Source organism: Hakea prostrata, chromosome 3, assembly GCF_041222555.1.
Source record: "Hakea prostrata isolate BN-2017 chromosome 3, UWA_Hpros_2, whole genome shotgun sequence".
Taxonomy (NCBI): domain Eukaryota; kingdom Viridiplantae; phylum Streptophyta; class Magnoliopsida; order Proteales; family Proteaceae; genus Hakea; species Hakea prostrata.
In genome coordinates this window covers 23,876,941-23,896,130 of record NC_142602.1, presented here as the reverse complement: position 1 = coordinate 23,896,130, position 19,190 = coordinate 23,876,941, and the positions used below count along the sequence as shown (strand labels likewise).

Here is a 19,190-nt window from a genome sequence, read left to right as displayed (position 1 = left end):
AGCAGCTGCCTGCTGCTGCCGACAGTCCTCGTAGTGCCACATCATTAGTACTTGATCAAACGGTTGAAATTCAATTAATGAAAACTGAATTGTAAATATTGATTTTTATTTTGTATTTTAAGGACTTAAATTTTATTAATTTACAAAAAAAAATCCCTCATCTCATCGCTCCTTCCTCATCAACATCGACAGCGTGTGTTTTCCGTCGTCGCTGGAGACGGGCCCTCCCCCTTCAAGAATACGGGCAGGCTCAAACAAACCGTTCTTCATCGAGAACACAAAGAGGCTCAGCACGCCTGTGGAAGTGATAATTTCTTACAATAAAAATGCCCAGGCAACGAAAATTGCAGATACTGTGACTAGGGGTGATCCCAAATCCGCAGCTCCAAAACCTGCTATACTGTTCTCTGCCTCCGCCGCTGGTGCTCCTCCTGGAGAACTTACCGGAGAGGATGTCGCCGGCACGGGTGGTGATACTGTAGATGGACCTGGTGCTTCAACGGCTATCGGAGCTGGGGTTGGAGATGCTGCGGGGGTGGGAGATGGAGAAGAAACAGGCGCTGGCGATGGTGCCGGAGAAGGCGCCTTCCAGAACAGCTCGGTCGGAAGAAAAATATTGTCGACGGTGAAAACGCATACCGGAGTGTTATCAATCACCGTGTCAGCAACTCTCGAGGAATCGACACCGGTGTCCAAGGTCGCAGAATCTCCGGCTGTTTTCACCGTGAGGTCATACTTTCCGGAGCCGTTGGTCGCAAGAGTGCTGATTGGACTTTTGGTGGTCTTCAAACTATTCATCCGACGGTGCAAACGAGGTTAAACCTTAGCCATGGCTGACTGATAAACCTTGACAACTCCAGAGCTTTGGATGAGCGAAGCAAATGTTTTGCATCCGTGGTTTTCGAGCAGCGTCGTAATGTTGTCGTCGGAGGCTGAAGGAGCAGCAGCAGTCAAGATCTCCGGCGCGATGATCGGCGAATTAGCCAATGACGGCCGGTGCTCCCAAATGGCGTGAGAATGAGATAGGGTTTTGGCTGTTGGATAAATGAGGGAGTTTTTTGTAAATTAATAAAATCGAAGCCCTTAAAATACAAAACAAAAATCAATATTTACCGATAACTTTTCACTTGAATTTCAACCGTCCGATCAAATACTAATGATGTGGCAGTTTGAGAACCGTCGGCAGCAGCAGCTGCTGCCGCAAATAAAAATCCCATAGGATCTGCTGATTAATCGATTAGAACACCCGGCGCTTGTTATTACTGCTCACATTAGTACAGGCGTTGAGTTCTTATGCTTGAGTTGGAGTCTTGAATAAACATTCTTTTTAGATGTCTGGTTATTTTGGAAGAGAGGATTGAAGGTATGTATAAGAGGGAAAGCGAGAGTACGAGGAACCCGATAAGCCCACGGTGGGATGGTGGTACACTCCTGAAAACAGAAGCCAACACGTAAGACGAACCAGCGAGACACGAACGCCAACGAAGTACCCACCAATGCAAGAAACCAAAATAGTTTTGTCCATCACAGGGTTATATTCTTCTGAAGGATGACGACACATACAGTATCTGACAGTGATGAAAGCTGGGAAGAAGATAGCAAAATGGTTCTCTCTAACTATTCTAAGAAAAGAGACCACATAAGTACACAACTCCCCAAGAAAAAGGTTGGTCCTTTCCCTGGACAGATCTTTCAGAGATGAAAGAGTACTTGAAGATAGCTTTTCAATCTCTGATTTCTCTGCCCTCTCTATGTAATCTTTGGTAAGAGTGATGCTTTTTCTTCACCGGTGAAAGGCATTTTTATTGCAAGGAAACGCAAGATGAGCACAAGGCATCAGGGAACATATGTCAAGAAGCTGAGTGGCAATTGCCCATACTGTCCTCCTTGCCAATGACAGGATTCTCCTAGAAAGGAAGGAGATGCAGTATTCACATCCCAAGGACAAAACTGAATATATAACTCCCTAGATTGAGACATTATAAACTAAATATCACCAACCACTCTCCACGAATCATCTTTACACGCAAACCTCTAGGAAGCCAGCTTTAAAGCCTCGCCTCAGAGAACAGGAATACAGGGCAGGAAGGAGAGGAGAATGCCAGCCATATATCCCGATCACGAAGAATGCAAGCAATTCCACCTAACTCCCTAGATTGAGACATTATAAACTAAATATCACCAACCACTCTCCACGAATCATCTTTACACGCAAACCTCTAGGAAGCCAGCTTTAAAGCCTCGCCTCAGAGAACAGGAATACAGGGGAGGAAGGAGAGGAGAATGCCAGCCATATATCCCGATCACGAAGAATGCAAGCAATTCCACCTATCCCCAAATCTACATCTGTTGCAAGTCGCAGTTAAGCTTCAGCTTGGAGAAAGGGGGAGGGACCCAGTGGAAAAGTTGGGTCGGAGTGGTAGGGATGAGACTGATGCTTTAATCCTGCAAAACAATGAAATGAAGGGGTCAGTTCCAACAAAAGAAAAATAATGAATAATCACGATTACTGAGCCTATGGTACAAACCATATGAATAGTTCAAGGAACTCTCAATACAGACAACGGCCACATCAATGAGATCACAAGGGGGAATGCAGAGATTGAAAAACCTAAACCTCAGAATCCTTTAGTAGCAGAAATACAATGTGTTTGCGGTGGTTCCATATGAATCATTCAAAGGGTAGGTGGTGTTATTGCTCAGGATCAGGTCATCTCAATCTGCTGAATGTTATTACCAAATAAAAAATAATAAACAAATAAATAAATCTGCTGCATGTTGTAACCTGCAACCAAGTCTCTTCCACCTTCTTGCTATTGCTTCTGGCCCTTCATTTTGCTTGTAAACCATAAATGTTGTTTCCCATTCAATTCATGTGCTCTGGCCCTTCATTTTGCTTGTAAACTAGAAATGTTGTTTCCCATGAAACTCATTACTAGTCCACAGAGCAGACTGCCTCACGCTCTTGCTCAGTAGCCAATAGCCAGTTTTCCATTCAAAACCCCACTAGTCTCAAACTAAGTGATGGAATTCATATTCCAACCTTAGGACGACAAATGTGGTTTGGAACTTCGTTAGTACTGAAGGTTGGAGCGGTTTTAAAATCTGGAATGGAATATGGCCTCCATTAGTTGGCAACCTGTTAAAACCACACAGACAGAAATCGCTAAGGAAAAACTAACATTTCCACCAAGATGACACTCAACAATCCAAATAATCCGAATAGACGACCACACATCATAGCATGACACTCCACTACACCCAATTTCCCCCCCTATCCATGCCATCACCCTTGTGATCATATTCCCATTTCTGAATGGACACATGACCTGTGTACACCAATAAATAGTACCAAATAGTGCACTTAGACCAAATACACAGATTAAACTTTTTTTTCTTTTCAGGTGAAAACGGATCAAACTTTAAATACAAAACAATGAAGTATATAGAAGAACCATGCACCAAAAACATTCCAACTACCTTCATGTGTTCTGTTAAATTACATAGTACTAAATACTAGTTACACCTGGTATCCAGCTCAAACAGTAAAATGTACAACAATGTTGCACATATACAGTGAAATAGAACTTTTGGAAGTTTAAGTGTAAGAGAAAAGTTCACTAATAACAGTACTAAATACTAGTTACACCTGGTATCCAGCTCAAACAGTAAAATGTACAACAATATTGCACATAGACACAGTGAAATAGAACATTTGGAACCGGAAGTGTAAGAGATAATTCACTAATAACATCTCCCATCTGATTGTCTTTTGCCAGTTAACTAGAAATTTGCATCCTAAGATTGTTCATTTCCCTTCCTCAATCATGTTAAGTGGTAGGGCCAGTTGGTATCCACACTGAATGCTGTCATCATCTGAATCAGAAGTCAAACATGATAATCTATCAATGTTTTCATATTCTCAAAACTGTTGCCTTCTTCTTGCTTTTCTTGTGTAATAAACCATTACAATTAAATTCAGCAAAGACAGCGTAAAATAGCAATTCTATTCTCCAAACTCCCAAGGATCATCCAATAAAACATTTCCTCATAGAGGAATCCCCCATGGTTGAGAAGTTCCAATGGTGGTTCTGGAGTGCCCTCTCTATCCCATGTTATCCTTTAAATAATAGCACTGCCCTTGAAAAGGTCTCAACAATCCAATTTGTTGTGGGAAATAGAATCAACTACATAATATTTTCCTACACAAAAGCCTTTTAAAAGCTTATACAAATATAAAGTTATAGATGGAAGGTTCTAAACAGTTCAGAATTAAACAACCTGCACTAATCGCTCAAGCATTTCTAGCAGCCACATTTATTTCTCAGTGGCTACCACCCAAGCTCAAAGATTACACAACATACAATATTGTACAATCTTATGATGCTAACCATACCCCCACTCAAGCATTTCTAGCAGCAACAGTTATTTCTCAGTGGCTACCACCCATGCTTTGCAAAGATTACACAACATACAAGATTGTACAATCTTATGATGCTAACCATACCCTCACTGAAGCATTACATAGAAAGACAAGAAATTGTGCCTTTACATAGTACAAATTTCACATATAGATTTCAAATTTCAGCAAAGAGAAAGATTAGACGATTACATATTAATCACTTCAACTGAATCAAGCAAGGAAAAACCAGAGGTTTAGATTTAGAATAGGCAGCAACAGAATACAAACTCCTCAGAATAGGTATTAAGAGATTACAATCATTGAATATCAGATGGGCAGACAGAGGGAGAAAGATGGAGATTATACCTGGTGTGTTGTTTGACATCAATGAAGAGGAACAGGAGTGTGCAATGAGGTTCAAGTTGAGTCCATTCCATTCCAATTGTTGGTGCAGAAACTTATGCTGTGTGTGTGAGCACCTTTTAAACAACCTGCCCTCTGTAAGGTTAAAAAGGCACACAGGAAGGGGGGAGGGGATTGGAGCTGCGACATTCCTAAGGGTTTCTTACTTGCAATTTAACCCTGCTAAGCAAGATATATCTGAAATCCCTTTCCAGAGAGTGCTACCAAATGCAGGCACACAATCACCATTTCTTTATGCCATTGTTGACAGAGCAATACCCGTAACTATTTTCATCCACAAACAAGGGCTAACATTTGATATTTCAAAGCTGCAATATCGGTTACCATTTTCATCTCACAAAACTTCCGATGCTTCAAGAAATCACTTGCACAATTATTGCCAGCAATGCATCCCTGGATTCTGATCAGTTCTTCTATGCTACAAAACATCTCTGTTAACTACTTATTTGAGATTAAAACTACACAGGATCTTCTTGGTCAATCAGCTTGAACCTAGACTGTATCTTCAATAAAGCCAGGCCATTCCCAAATGGCAGAAATTTATATAGATTCTTCTTGATTGTATCATTACATAAACTGAACAAGTGTGATGTTCTTCCTAAGCTACCAGTTCTACACACAAAAGCTCTGCAATAAAAAATAAGAGATACATATGACCATACTATAATTTGGAAGAAAACTACAATTACAATAATGGAAATCAAATCATGGACGAACTTTTTAGTCCCCACTTTGGAAATGTACTTCCTTCAACAAGGTTTTGTAAGTTTTCTCCCCCATCAAGACATCCTTGCTTCTCAATTCTTCAAGAAGCTCAAGAGCTTCATTTACTTTCCCTTCCCTGCAGAGTTCTACCAGCAGAGTCTTATATGTTAAAAGATCGGGAGACATAGAATTAGCCAACATATCATACAGAACGTTAATAGCATCTTCAAACATCCATTCCATTGCAAGGCTACAAATCAGAGTCATATAAGTACTGCCAGTTGGAACCAGACATTTACCCCTCATCTCCTTGTAAAACCCCAAACCCTGGGTCACTCTCCCCTTCTCGCAAAAACCCTTTACAATATAACTATATGTAAATGCATTTGGTTCACAACCATATAAACCCATTTCACGAAAAATTCTGAGAGCTTCATCCATTTGGAGGCACTTTGAGTAAGCTTTTATGATCATATTCAACACATGTGTGTCAGGAATGACACCAGAAGCCTTCATCTGTTTCAGTAGAGATCGGACTGCGTGCAAGTAAGCATAACAAACATGTAATTTACTGAATCTCTTAAGGATGGTACTCAAGAGCATTGTGTAGGTTTCTAAAGAAGGCTTACAATCTGGAAATCTCTGCATTTTTTTGTAAATGTCAAATGCCCGGTTGAAAAGTCGTTTTTGGCTACAACAGAACCGAATCATTGAATTGTAGAGAGTAACACTACCAGAACATGCACCAGCAAGGACCTCCTCAATTAGAGTTTCTGCATGCCCATAGCGCTTCCCACTCAAGGCGATGTCAATCATGGTGTGGTAAGTGACATGGTTGTGTTTATAGCAACGCTGCTGTGCAGTCCAGCGGAAAATATCAAGGGCAAGATCAGGGTCTGATTGAGAACGGAGGGCATCATCGACATCCTCAGGAGTGAAACCAGGCTTAAGTTTGTCAATCCAAGTCTCAAATTGCTTTTCCATTGGAGTTCGGGTTCGAGGAAGACGGTCATACATTATGAGATCTTCTGAAGAAGAGGTCAGAATATCAGGATTTTCACCAGGATCACAGAGAAGCGAGGTGGACGAGAAAATAGAACGACGCGAAAGGTGAGATAAAGGAGAACTGAAGACGAAAGTTTCTGTATTAGGGTTTTGGAAGTCAGAATGGCGGCTATTTATCAAATTGCAGAGACGAAGAAATGAAGTAGGGAAAAAACAGTTGCTTTTACTGAGGCGTTGCAACACTAATGCCATATCTACGACTGCAAGTAGCGTATATGCGTGAAGCAATTCCTCTTCTTAAGGATTGATCATGGTCTAGTCTGACTTCTGAGCTTCGACCAACTTTAAATTAAAGGAGAAGAATCCAAGTGGATTTGCTCAACAACAACGAAATCTGATTAAAGAGATCGAAAAGAAAAGATATTTTTTCTCCAGTTAAACCTTATCAATTTGAGCTCTGAAGGTATTGAATCGTAAGGATTTAGAGAATACAGAGACGCAGAGAAGAATGGCAATGGCCTCGGGGAAGAGAAGTGCTGATTGCGCAGAGCGAAAACCTTGAACCGGTTCGATTTCGACTTATTGGTCGAGAGATTGGATCACCTTCCCTTTTTTTTTTTTTTTTTTTTTTTGGTAAACAGCACTTCTTTTAAATAATTAAAAACAAGCTGCATGAGTACACAAAGTTCGAAACGAACCAAGGAGCGGCATATGACCAAACTGTCGTACATGCAATTGACAGGGCCAGCCAGGGTAAGGGTTGGGTCAAGCCCAAAATGGATCGTGTCCACAATATCCTTAGAACAAACACCCACATAGGGGGAAATACAAACACCCACATAGGGGGAGATACATATAATACCCACATAGGGGAACCTACAAAACGCCGCAAGGGCAGACACAAAACTCCTACAGGTATGACAATGGTAGCAACGAAAGTGCGGAGAAGGTGGAGACCTGCCATCCGACTCTGCCGTATATGCGTACTAGTCAAGCTCGACGCAGAATAACTTGTACCCAAAGTTGGAGTTGTTCCGCGTGTGCACCAAAGAAAACGCTCCTCGGCTACGTGCACAAGGAAACGCTGTAAACCTGTAACCAAAGGAGCTGTTATGAAAAAAAAAGAAAAATAAAAAGAAAACAAGAAACAAAAACAAAGCACTGCAACCACAGATCTAAGGGGAAACCCTAGATCTGGTTATTAACGGAGAAAGCGGGAAAGAGGGAGGCGGAGACGGGAAAGAGGAGCAGGAGATGCCGGGAGAGAGAAACCTATAGAAACAAAGAAAACGGGAGAGAGCAATAGAGAAGGCGAGAGAGAGAACAGAGAGAAACAGAAAACGGGAGAGAGAAAAACAGAGAGGGAAAACGGGAGAGAGAAACAGCGAGGGAAAACGAGAGAGAAACAGAGAGGGCGGGATACAGAAAACGGGAGAGAGAAAACGGGAAGGAGAAACAGAGAGGGTGGGAGAGAGAAAACGGGAGAGAGAAACAGAGAGAGCAGGGGAGAGAAAGGGAGAGAGAAACGGGAAGGAGAAACGAAGGGAAAGAGAGAGAAGCGGGAAACGGAAGGAGGACAGGGGAGGCGGAGAGACTACTCAGGCGAGTCTCTCCGCCTCAAGCTGCTCGATCGGGAGGAGTTGCAGAGCGGCGACGAGGGTTGCAGAGCGGCGACGAGGGTTGATTGGATCACCTTCCCATGCTCATATTTATCGGACTTTGCTTGGGTCCTACGCCATCCTACGCATTTATGGCGCAGGACCATCAAGCCATGCACTTTGGGCGGTAGGATCGGAATTGGTTGAAATTTCGATCTTGGCAGTCGAAATTCAACGGTCAAGATCAACCGAAATTTCGAATCTTACGGCCGAAATACGACATCTAAGTGAATTCCACATAGACCCCACCCTATTGTATGATAGATAAGCATTGGGTGCACATCTAACTTTTACATTTTGGTTTATTCTCAATTTGGGTTCGACACAGAACCAGAATTGGCATTTTTGGCCATAAATTGAGAGTCTTTTGCCCTCTTGGATCCCGATCAATGACATCTTCGAGATTCGAGATTCAAGAGTGGTGATTAAGAAGAAGGGAAAGATTTAACCAGCCTTAACTTTTTGGTTTGGAACTAAAATGATCATTTTGCCCCTAATGTGTTGGTAAATATGATTTTTATACTTAAAGGATTTTAAGTTTTTAAATTTACAAAAAAAAAAACCCCTGGTCCAACTTCATCCTTAAAGGTTCTAGCCGAAATTGAAACCAAATCATCTGGATTTCTTTGTCACCTGCAAGCAATCAAAGCTTAGCAACTTCAAGAGTTCGATAGAATACAGCAATAATTGAATTTAGAAGAATTTCAGGCAAGAAAAGAAGAGAAAAAAAAGACTGATTTGCACTCAGCCACAGATGAAACCTGTATGTTCTCAACTATCAAAAATTAGACATTTTCCTATAAAACTGATATAAAAAATCTCGCATAGTCACATATATTAATAGACAAAGAATCCAATTGTGCAAGCGTGTTACTTAAATTTAGGATATTGCTATGGAGCAATGAAATCACAACTGCGTGTTCATTTTCCTCTTGCTCTGTTTGTTTTTGTTGCAACTTCCAAGATATTGAAATACAATTATCAAGATATCCCATTGCGTGTTCATTTTACTCAGATTGAGCTTCCAAGGTAGAGAAGCTACCCAGAGTATAAAAGGTCATCTCATCAAGTACTTATTTACACTTTCTTACATATATTAAGAATCTTTGACACATTGTCTTTTATCTCCATCGGAAAACAGCAATTCATCAAGAAAATGAATCAGATAACTACCCGAAAATATTAGGGTAGATGAGTAGATCAATCGTCAGAAGTACAAGATGAGGCATACATAACAAAGCCAGAAAATTTTGCAGAAAAATGTTTACTGTTGTATCATCACAGGTGCCACTTCTGGTTTCCATATAATCTCTTGTATATCAAAGGCTGGGAATCTCTTTTGTCTCACGAAGAAGAGAAGCAGGTCTCTCTTTAACAATGGCGTTGGCTCGCATAAACCTCCTTCATTAAATAAAAATGGACTGTTCTTCGAAGAAGCCCTCGTTTCTTTGATCACTGTCAACATTACAAGTCATAACAGATGCACAAATCATGTGGTGAGCTCAACTCAAGTCTGTGTTTCAGCAGCTTACAATACTAATTAGTGAGTATTCATTTATGAGCCTGAATTTTCTATTCATCAGGATAGAAGTATGTGCTCTCCTCACGCTTCTTCACCACACAATAAGAGTAAAATTTACCTCTGAATACAAATATATGAGAGGTATGACTTCCAATAAATCCCATCCTTATTATGTAGTGAAAAAACGTGAGAAAAGAACATACCTCTATCCTAACAAAGAGGCAATTCAGACTCTTCATTCATCCTTTCTTCCATTTGATCAACAGTAGAATGGTCATAATGAGAGAAGTGTGAATATTTTGTAGCCATAGGAGTGTAATAAAGGAAAAACGAAAATAATCAATATAGGTATTAATGTATTATTTTTCATCTTTTTATTAAGAAAATATCCAAACTACCCCTCCCCTCATTACTATACCAATGACCAATCTCACTACCCATCATACCCAAATTGAACTAACAGCTTCATTATCAAGTTTACATCACCTACCCATGGGGTACCACATATAATCCTTTTGATACTTTTTCACCACACAATAGGTGTGGAGCCCATGTCTAAATATTGATAAAATAATTTAGAATGACTCTTAGTGAGTCTCACATGAACCCCATCCCTATTATGTGATGAAAAAGCATCAATAAGAAATTGATCCAAACCCTTCACCATCATTCCAAATCTGACATCTTATCAAGAAGAAAGAAAACAACTCAAACATGCTTAAGTAGGTAAAACATTTTTGGATGTTTGTCCAACCACATCCAGGAATAAGAAATATCATTCCATTTCAAGCATGTTAAAGAGTTAATGATAAGATTTTTATCATGAGTCAAGATGGCAATGGGATACCAAAAATGATGAGAAATTAAAATATTTTGAGTATTTATCTAATAAAAATAATTTATTTTATAATTATTATATCAAACTTATAAAGACAAAATAATTGAAGTATCCTCCCCATATTTTCCCACTCATCCTCTCATAAACAAGTTTGGTTCTTTATCCTATCCTAATCTCTCCACCACCACACATTCAGGAGGGTCCATTTAATCAATATTTAGAGATGGCCCATCTACCTGAACATGTGGTGGAGGGGACATCAGAATAGTGATATCCTCCCAAGACATAATAAATATATCATCGATTGCTCGATTGGTAATGACCAACACCTCTTAGTAAAGAGATCGTGGGTTCAATTCTCACTGATGATATGTAATATCCTCATGTTATATAGGATAACACCCAAGTCTAGTCAAAAGGAGGCACGAGGGGGGGGGGGGTCACCGAGTTCATGAGACAGGAGAGAGAATGATGAAGAGAGAGAGCGTCAGGAAGGAGAGAGAATGTGAGAAAAATGATTCTCGAATAAAATGATCATCCTTTTTCCAAAATATAGGTAAGGGAAAAATGTTGTCAAACACCTTCTCACACTCTCTCTCCTCCGGACACTCTCTCTCTTATCCAACACTACACACCTATACATAGACTATGTTTCACCTTCTCCCGTACTCCCATTGACTTGACATAAGTTTATCTTTCACATTACACAATCCCATTCCTTTAACCAAAAGTTGGAAAGATTGAAGGAAAATCATGTATAACTATATAAGATTAGTTGGGATCCTCTACCCCAATTGTGTTCTTCTCACACTTCTTTACCACACATTTAAGAAGAAAATCCACCTCTAAGCATTGATAAAGTGGATCATAAATTCTCAGAAGTGAGTCCTCCTCCTAAATATGTGGTGAAACATGTGAAAAAGCACAATTATCGAAACTCACATACCAGAATTTCATGAAAACTCCATCACTCACTATATATATAAATTTTTATTTATGTCCCACCTCAAACAATTGATTTTTTAAGAAAAGCCAAAAACACCCCGTCACCTTCCGATGGTTGCACCTGAGAAGCTTATAACTGCAAAATGGTGTTTGAACTTGGGAGGGCCACAGATCGTCCTCCCCTCATTATTGTACCAATCTCACCACCCATCATGACCCATGAAGGTGTCCAATTTTTCACTTCGGTAAATATTATGATTCCAATTCAAACATGGTAAGAAGATGGAACATTTTTGAATATTTTCTCAAGATTCCATCTCAAGCATGTTAAAGAATCAATGATAAAGATTTTTACTATGATTATGATGGCAGCGGGATAGGTACAAGGATGAGAAGTTTGAATTTTTTTCCTTTTAACTGATAGCTTTTTACATTATGGGATAGGAACTATATCTTATCAACCAGAATCGAACCCATGACCCCTTCACTAAGAGGTATTGATCATTGCCAACCGAACAACTCTTTGATAGTAAGTTAGAATATTATGTCTAATTAAAAGAATCAAACTTATAACCACTAATGACAATTAAACTTATAAGACAAAAATATCTAAAATACTCCCCCTCCTATCCAATCATGACAAGTGTAGGTCCTCTATCCAATCATGACAAGTGTAGGTCCTCTATCCTTTCCTAACCCTCGACACCACAATTCATGAGTCCACCTTATCAAACTTGAAAGATGGGATATCCACATGATCATGTGATGAAGTGGGCATTAGGATAGGAATCTGAACCAGCTCCCCTGACGGAAAGCACAAAGTACTCCCAAAACGCTTGTTGACCACGAAAATTAAGTATCACAGGAAACACATTGTAAGTCTCACCTCTAAAACTTCTTTATAATTTTTCTCTTATGAGCCCCTCGCATTTTTATAGTTAAAAAGCATCCAAGGAGTACTTTGTGCTCCCCATCAGGGGAGGTGATCCGAATTCTCAAAAATAGTAATATTCTCCCAAGACATAATAAATAACTAACTAACCTATGAATTTTCAACCTAAAAAAAATTATCATAGATAAAACTCAATAAATTTAGACAACAATACTTATGCCTTTATGCCAACTCAATCCATTTGAATAAGCAACAATAGTAGTTGCACGTGGATATAAGAAATTAAGATAAAAGAATGCTATCTAGCTCAATCCATGTGCCCAGACACAAGGCTTCACGAAATGATCACTACACATCCAAAAATATTTTTTTCCTAAAAATGTGACGATCATTTCGCGCGATCCTGTGTCTGGACATAGGGACTGTAGAAAAACTAAGTAGGCATATTGCAAAATTTCTCTCCACATTATTGTCTAGGGAGTCAACAACAATATGTGTGTGATCATTAACATTGGTAAAACGTAATTTTTAGCTCAGAATATCAGGATGCCATAAAAGATGGAACCTAAGTCCAGTAAAACGGGGCACGAAGGGGTTATCATGCGTCTGATAAAAGAGATAAGGGAAAAGCATTGTAAAATGCCTTCTCACACTCTCTCCCTTCTCCAACCCTCTACATCTATATACAGACCACGTCCCGCACTCCCATTGACTTGGCATATGTTCATCTTCCACATAACACAATTACATTCTTTAACCAGAGTTTAGTAAGATTGAAGAAAAATTCATATATTCTGTTAAATATTTTCGCACTCTTCCACCATACATTTAGGAGGGGAGCCCACCTCTGAGCATTGATAAAATGAATCATAAATGCTTAGAGATAGACTTCCCTCCTAAATGTGTGATAAAGAATGTGAGGGTAACACAACTCTCTATCCATCGAGATAGAGGGTTTGAATTCACATAAGATGAGACTTAATAAAATCTTCTACTATCATAGGGTTGTTCGATTAGTAATGACCAACACCTTTTAGTGAAGAGGTCATGGGTTCAACTCTGGCTGATAGTATATATAATATCCTTATCCTCTATATGTAAAAAAAAATTACATTGTACCTATAAAAAAAATTAATAAATAAATCTCTAACTACATCTTTAACTCTCAAATGAGTTATAGAGATGACATGCATTCTGTATAGATCGGGGTTCCATTTCATATGGAGTTTGGATCTCTTATCTTGGTCAGGAGGGGAACAATTCCACACCAGACAATGGATGGAGTCCTTCCATTTAGGACTTAAAATCCATTAATTTAGAAATAAGACTTCCACCAGACTCCCTGCCTTTTTCCTTAGGTGGTAGATCTGATTCCATGTGGGTAGAGTTTTACCAAAGCTCCATTACTAACCACGGCTCCTCAAATCAAAATTAATGAAACGTAATACGGAATGTTCTGAGAAAAGAAAGAAAGACTTCCCTCGTCACCTCTCCACGGCTGCAACTGAGAAGCCTATGAATTGAAAATTGGTTTTTGAACTTGAAAGGCCCCATATCGCCCTTCTCCATCGAACCCCTGCAAGCTGAGCTTGGAAACCCAGCATCAAAAAACAAGATAATAGTTAAAATAAGTGCTTATGAGAGAAACAGAGGAACAGAAGAAAAGAAGCACGACCTAAGCCAAAGATTACATTTTACCAAGCGAATCGTCTAACTGGAAACTAAATGCTTCAACCCATTCAGAGATTCAGACTCAGAAATTCCCCTCCTGCTTGCATCGTTCTTCTTACTAACCAAAATCTCCTTCAGAGAAGTCACGAAAGAGGAAGGTAGAGCTCTTGAGAAAGCAATGGGAGCAAGAACTGTGTAGAAAATGTAGAACTCTGCTTCAGGAACTGCCTCTATATAAGGAATGGAAAAGGAAACTGCCGTTGCATTAAGCAATCAGCCTATCAGCCCAGGTTTGGTTTTAGATTTGTTGAATGGTGGGTAACACCGGTTTCTTACCAGAGAAAGAAAACCAACAGCTAAAAACCACCTCGAGCGATGTGAAATGTTTTGTTGCATTATTAAAGGACGATTTAGCACTAAGCCATCATAATTTTATTAAAGCAAGGTGTGGGTGGGTGGGTTTCTATGATCACTCATGAAGCTAAAGCAAAACCAACCTGGCAGCTTTAATCATGATAGGGTTTTAAGGGCACTGGGCAACATGAAAGCATGGGTCCTATGGGACACTGTGAAAGGCTAAAAGACATTTTGAAAATTGGGGGGTCACGAGAATGGTGCAGAACCTGCAAGAGTAAATAATGTGCACCAGCACAAACAAACAACAAAGTGGAGACAGTATTACAGTGGTTTCTGAAGAATTTATTCACTACTTTGGACATTTGTGGGATGGGCTTTTAAATTCAAGATTTGGTTCGATTTGGTTCGGATGGGTTGAGTTTGTTGGATGAGGCAGAGTGATGTTATGGCCACACACATGTAGGGACCAATGAGGATACATGAAAAGGGATTTAGGGTTTTCAGGACAATTGATGAATTTACTTATTAGAGGAAATTTCATGGACATCCAAAAATGTAATAAAGCTACACGATAGTACACCCCCATTGATAAATTTTGTTAACTCATACCGTCATAGTTAGATAATAAATTATCCTTAATTTTTTTGTCACTTTACGATGTTGGTTCTACTTTTAATTTTTTTATTAATTAATATAGAATAATACAACTAGGAATATTTTTATCATTTCTTCACACAAGTTTTTACAATTCTCACGAAAATGATGGAATTGTTAATTTGACATAATTTTAAAATATTTATTTTTTTGTCTAACAATCTTAGCGTGTTTCAAAATTTTTCTATTTTTATTGACACAAAAAAGGGAAATATTTATCAATATTTTTACCCAAACATCAGATAATAGAAGATCAAGTTGAATCCCATGAAGAAGCAAAGATGAATGGATTTATTGTTGGGTGGAGAAACATTAGGTGATCAGTATCAACACTCCTTATACATCTCCCACGTCTCTTAGCCATTGGATGATTTATATTTAAAAGTTTTGAGCTAAAACCCTCCAAACCCCAATCCAACGACTGAGATGATGGCTGAGACATGGTTGATATATGATAACAACAATGGATTACAAAGTATGAAATGTCGGATTTTGTCGCCATGTCGGTGGATGGTGACACCACAAACACTACGACCTTTCGCCAACATGTCGATGACTTTTGGCATGGTACTGATGAAAATTCGATCCATGGTTTCGGAGGGTATCTAGGGTCGTTTTGGCTTGAATATTATTGTGTAACATAATTTGAAACCAATAAACACATTGGAAGCATTATTTTGGCTAAAGTTTCTAATTGACACATGCCCGACCATATGTGAGTAAAACTGGAAGTTTGAAAAACTCATAAACTAACGTAAACAAGCAAAAAGAACACAAATACACAACTAGTGAAGAAAAGTACAAAAGTCTACAATTCATTATACAATTATGTTGAGTATGGCTCATGCTTCACATTTTGTTGCCGATGAGAATGGGGTACCGCTTTAGTAAAAATCAAATGAAAAACCAAATGAAATTCTGTTAAATATGGTGAATTTGGGGAAATATCTCCGAAAAATCGACTTTTCACAATATTTATATGGGCAATTTTTTAAATAAATCGTTTCGCTAGAGAGAGTCGTGTCGCCCCCCAACAACATGGTGATATATCGCCGACACATTCAACATTGGGATTATTACTTGGTTTGGCCGGTGCAGACTGAGACACCTATCACATTTTTTTTTTTTTTTGGGTAGAAAATGGTCTATATATTAACGCGTGACCCACGCAAGGCATCAAGATTACAAAAATCGAGAAACCAAGGATCAACAATAGGCCAAAGAGTCCGGCACGCTACGGACACAGCCTTACCAGCAAGGAAGTCAGCTACTGCATTACACTCCCTTTTAACATGATGAAAATACACATTTTGAAGTCGAGAAGCTAAAGACACAATATCTCAGACTAGGTTTTGGATGTCCACTAGAATCAAGTCCTTCGTAGTCACAAACTTAATGGCTTCAAGCGAATCTGATTCCATCAGGACATCGCAAAACCCCTCCTCAACAGCAATTAAGATGCCCTCTCTTAACGCCAAAATTTCACCTTCAAGAGCTGATTCAAACTGGGCCGGGATCATAACTCCTTTTATGGGCCTACCCATAGAGTCTCTACAAACGATGCCCAGGCCACTGCCTTCACCATTAAGGGCCGCATCCACATTAATTTTAATGAAGCCCATCTGAGGACAGGTCCAACAGTTCGAAGAGTTAGAATCGAAGCCCATTTGAGTCGTCTCCTCAGATCTACCCTGGTCGACGAAAACCCTAGCATATTCGTCGGCGTCTTTCACAGCCTTCTCTGCAACTTGCTCCGGTGACCACTGCAAGCCTTTGAAGATCAGATCATTCCTAGCAATCCACATATACGCAATGAGGGAAGAGATCTCATTGAAACGCTGTTTATCAGGTGGTAAAATCTGCTTCCAACTTGTTTTGGTTTATTCCCAATATGGATTTGAGACATAGGACCAGATTTGGCTTCTTTGGCAATAAAGTGGGAGTCTTTGTGTTCTGCTGTGCAGATACTCTTGTGTGGCTCTCATATCGTAATCTATGATATTTCCGAAATCCAAGAGTTGTGATTAAGAAGTGAAAGATTTTAAATTTTGAAAATACCACATACCGCCATCCAAGAATCATAAACCAATTTGGGATAAAGAAAAAAATTTATAAGATTATGAGAACTTGAATAATGGGAATTGATGATCAAGTGCTTGATAAACATAGTATACATCTTGAGCTGTAAAAATCTCGCACTTCATGTCAATTCTTGTACAATATGTTGAGCTTGCTGGAAATTGGTCATCTAAGCTGAAAAATGGGAATCGAATTCATTTTCTTAATCACAATTGGTTTGATCTAATTTCAACTAATTCTTGCAATGCACAAGAAGTCCTCCCATATCCTAAGTATGAGCATATAAAAGAAACCGAAGCTTATGATTCAAAATTAGCTCTTTTCTTTGGGAGTCATAAGTCAGAAAACCTCAAATCTCAAAATTAATTTACAAGAGAATAATAAGCCTTTCTCATGCAATAAAGAACAAGGAGAACAAGAAAAAGAAAGATAAACAAGATTTTATATGATTAAGCTTTCAATATAGAGAACTTAATACTAAGTTATCTTTTAACTTTTCTGTTACATATATATTTTTTTTTACCTTAAGAATTTGAAATATACTCCGAGTTTTTGATTCATTGTCTTTTATCTCCAACAACATAAATACCCAGATCAACTTTTCAAGAAAATGAATCAAATCAATAAAGTACAAGATGAGATACATATAACAAAGCCACCAAATTTTGCAGAAAAATGTTTACTGTGTGCCACTTCTGGTTTCCACATAATCTCTTTTGTCTCACGAAGACTTCCACGATGAAACCAAGAGAAGATGGTGCCTCTCAATGAACCAAACGCGTGAACAATGGTGCCCCTTGTTGGCTCACATAAACCTCTCCCATTAAATAAAAATGGTCTGCCGTTCGAAGAAGCCCTCGTTTCTTTGATCACTTTCAACATTACAAGTCATAACGGATGCACAAATCATGTAGTTAGCTTGGCTCAAGTGTTTCAGCAACTTACAGTACCAATTTGTAAGTATTCATTCATGAACCTGGAAAAAAAACCTATGTCTGAATACAAATGAATCAAGTGTGAGACTTCTAATTGATCTCGTATCTTTATTTATGAGCTTGGATCTTCTACTCGTCACGATAAAAGTATGTACTCTCCTCACGCTTTTTTACCACACAATAAGGATGATGAAACCTATATATGAATACAAATTAATCAAAAGTAGGATTTCTAATGGATCCCACATCCTTATTATGTACTGAAAAAACGTGAGAAGAGAACATACCTCTATCATACTCGAATAAGGAGGCGATTCGGACTCTTCATTCATGTTTTCTTCCATTGTGACCAACAGTAGAATGATTATGATGAAGGAAGAGCGAATATTTTGACTATTTGTCCCATAAGAGTGTAATATATATAGGAAAATTGAAAATGATCAATATAGGTATTACTGTACTATTATTTATCCTTCTATAAAGCAAATATCCAAACTACCCCTCCCCTCATTATTATACCAATCTCACTATCCATCATGACCCATATTGAATGAACATTTTCATTATGAAGTTCGGATCACCTCCATGTTAGGGGACATATATACTACTCCCTTGATGTTTCTTGACCACTCAATAGATGTGGGGTACATGCCTGAATACTGATAAAACAGTTCAAAAGTGTAATCTCTGATAGAATCTAGTCAAGGGGGCAAGAGAGGGAGCATCACACGGTTAATCAGACGGGAGAGAGAAGGTTGACTAGAGAGAGCATTAGGAAGGAGAGAGAATGTGAAAAAATGATTGTTGATTACAATGATCATCGTTTTTCCAAAATATAGGCAAGGAAAAGCATTGTCAAACACCTTGTCAAACTCTCTCTCTCCTACCAACACTCTTTCTCTTGTTCAACACTTTACACTTATATATGGATTGTGTTTCATCCTCTCCCACACTCCCATTGACTTGACACGCGTTCATCTTCCACATAACATAGTCCCATTCCTTTAACCAAAAGTTAGAAAAATTGAGGGAAAATCGTGTATGATTATATAAGATGATTTAGAATCCTCTATCCCAATTGTGCTCCTCTCACATCTCTCCACC

The 19,190-nt window shown here is 38.9% G+C and overlaps 2 protein-coding genes, 1 long non-coding RNA gene and 1 pseudogene across 3 annotated transcripts; all 4 read right to left on the bottom strand.

Moving 5' to 3' along the window:
- Positions 1 to 315: 315 nt before the first annotated feature.
- On the bottom strand, positions 316 to 1,217 carry LOC149021757 (fasciclin-like arabinogalactan protein 10; annotated as a pseudogene).
- Positions 1,218 to 2,215: 998 nt separating this feature from the next.
- Positions 2,216 to 7,055, bottom strand: LOC149021756 (Tetratricopeptide repeat (TPR)-like superfamily protein). Its single transcript, XM_089149950.1, has 2 exons — positions 4,769 to 7,055; positions 2,216 to 3,139 (listed from the first exon to the last, which is right to left on the bottom strand). The coding sequence occupies exon 1, from the start codon at positions 6,785 to 6,787 to the stop codon at positions 5,546 to 5,548; it is 1,242 nt and encodes a 413-aa protein (XP_089006076.1). The 5' UTR covers positions 6,788 to 7,055; the 3' UTR covers positions 2,216 to 3,139; positions 4,769 to 5,545.
- Positions 7,056 to 10,222: 3,167 nt separating this feature from the next.
- LOC149021755 (uncharacterized) lies at positions 10,223 to 14,532 on the bottom strand. The gene is made up of 2 exons (XR_016172355.1): positions 14,082 to 14,532; positions 10,223 to 13,973 (listed from the first exon to the last, which is right to left on the bottom strand). It is a non-coding gene; the product is annotated as an uncharacterized LOC149021755 (long non-coding RNA).
- A 1,880-nt stretch (positions 14,533 to 16,412) lies between these two features.
- On the bottom strand, positions 16,413 to 16,877 carry LOC149021754 (uncharacterized). The gene has a single exon (XM_089147487.1). It carries the CDS (start codon positions 16,875 to 16,877, stop codon positions 16,413 to 16,415), a length of 465 nt encoding a protein of 154 aa, XP_089003613.1.
- Between the last annotated feature and the right edge of the window lie 2,313 nt (positions 16,878 to 19,190).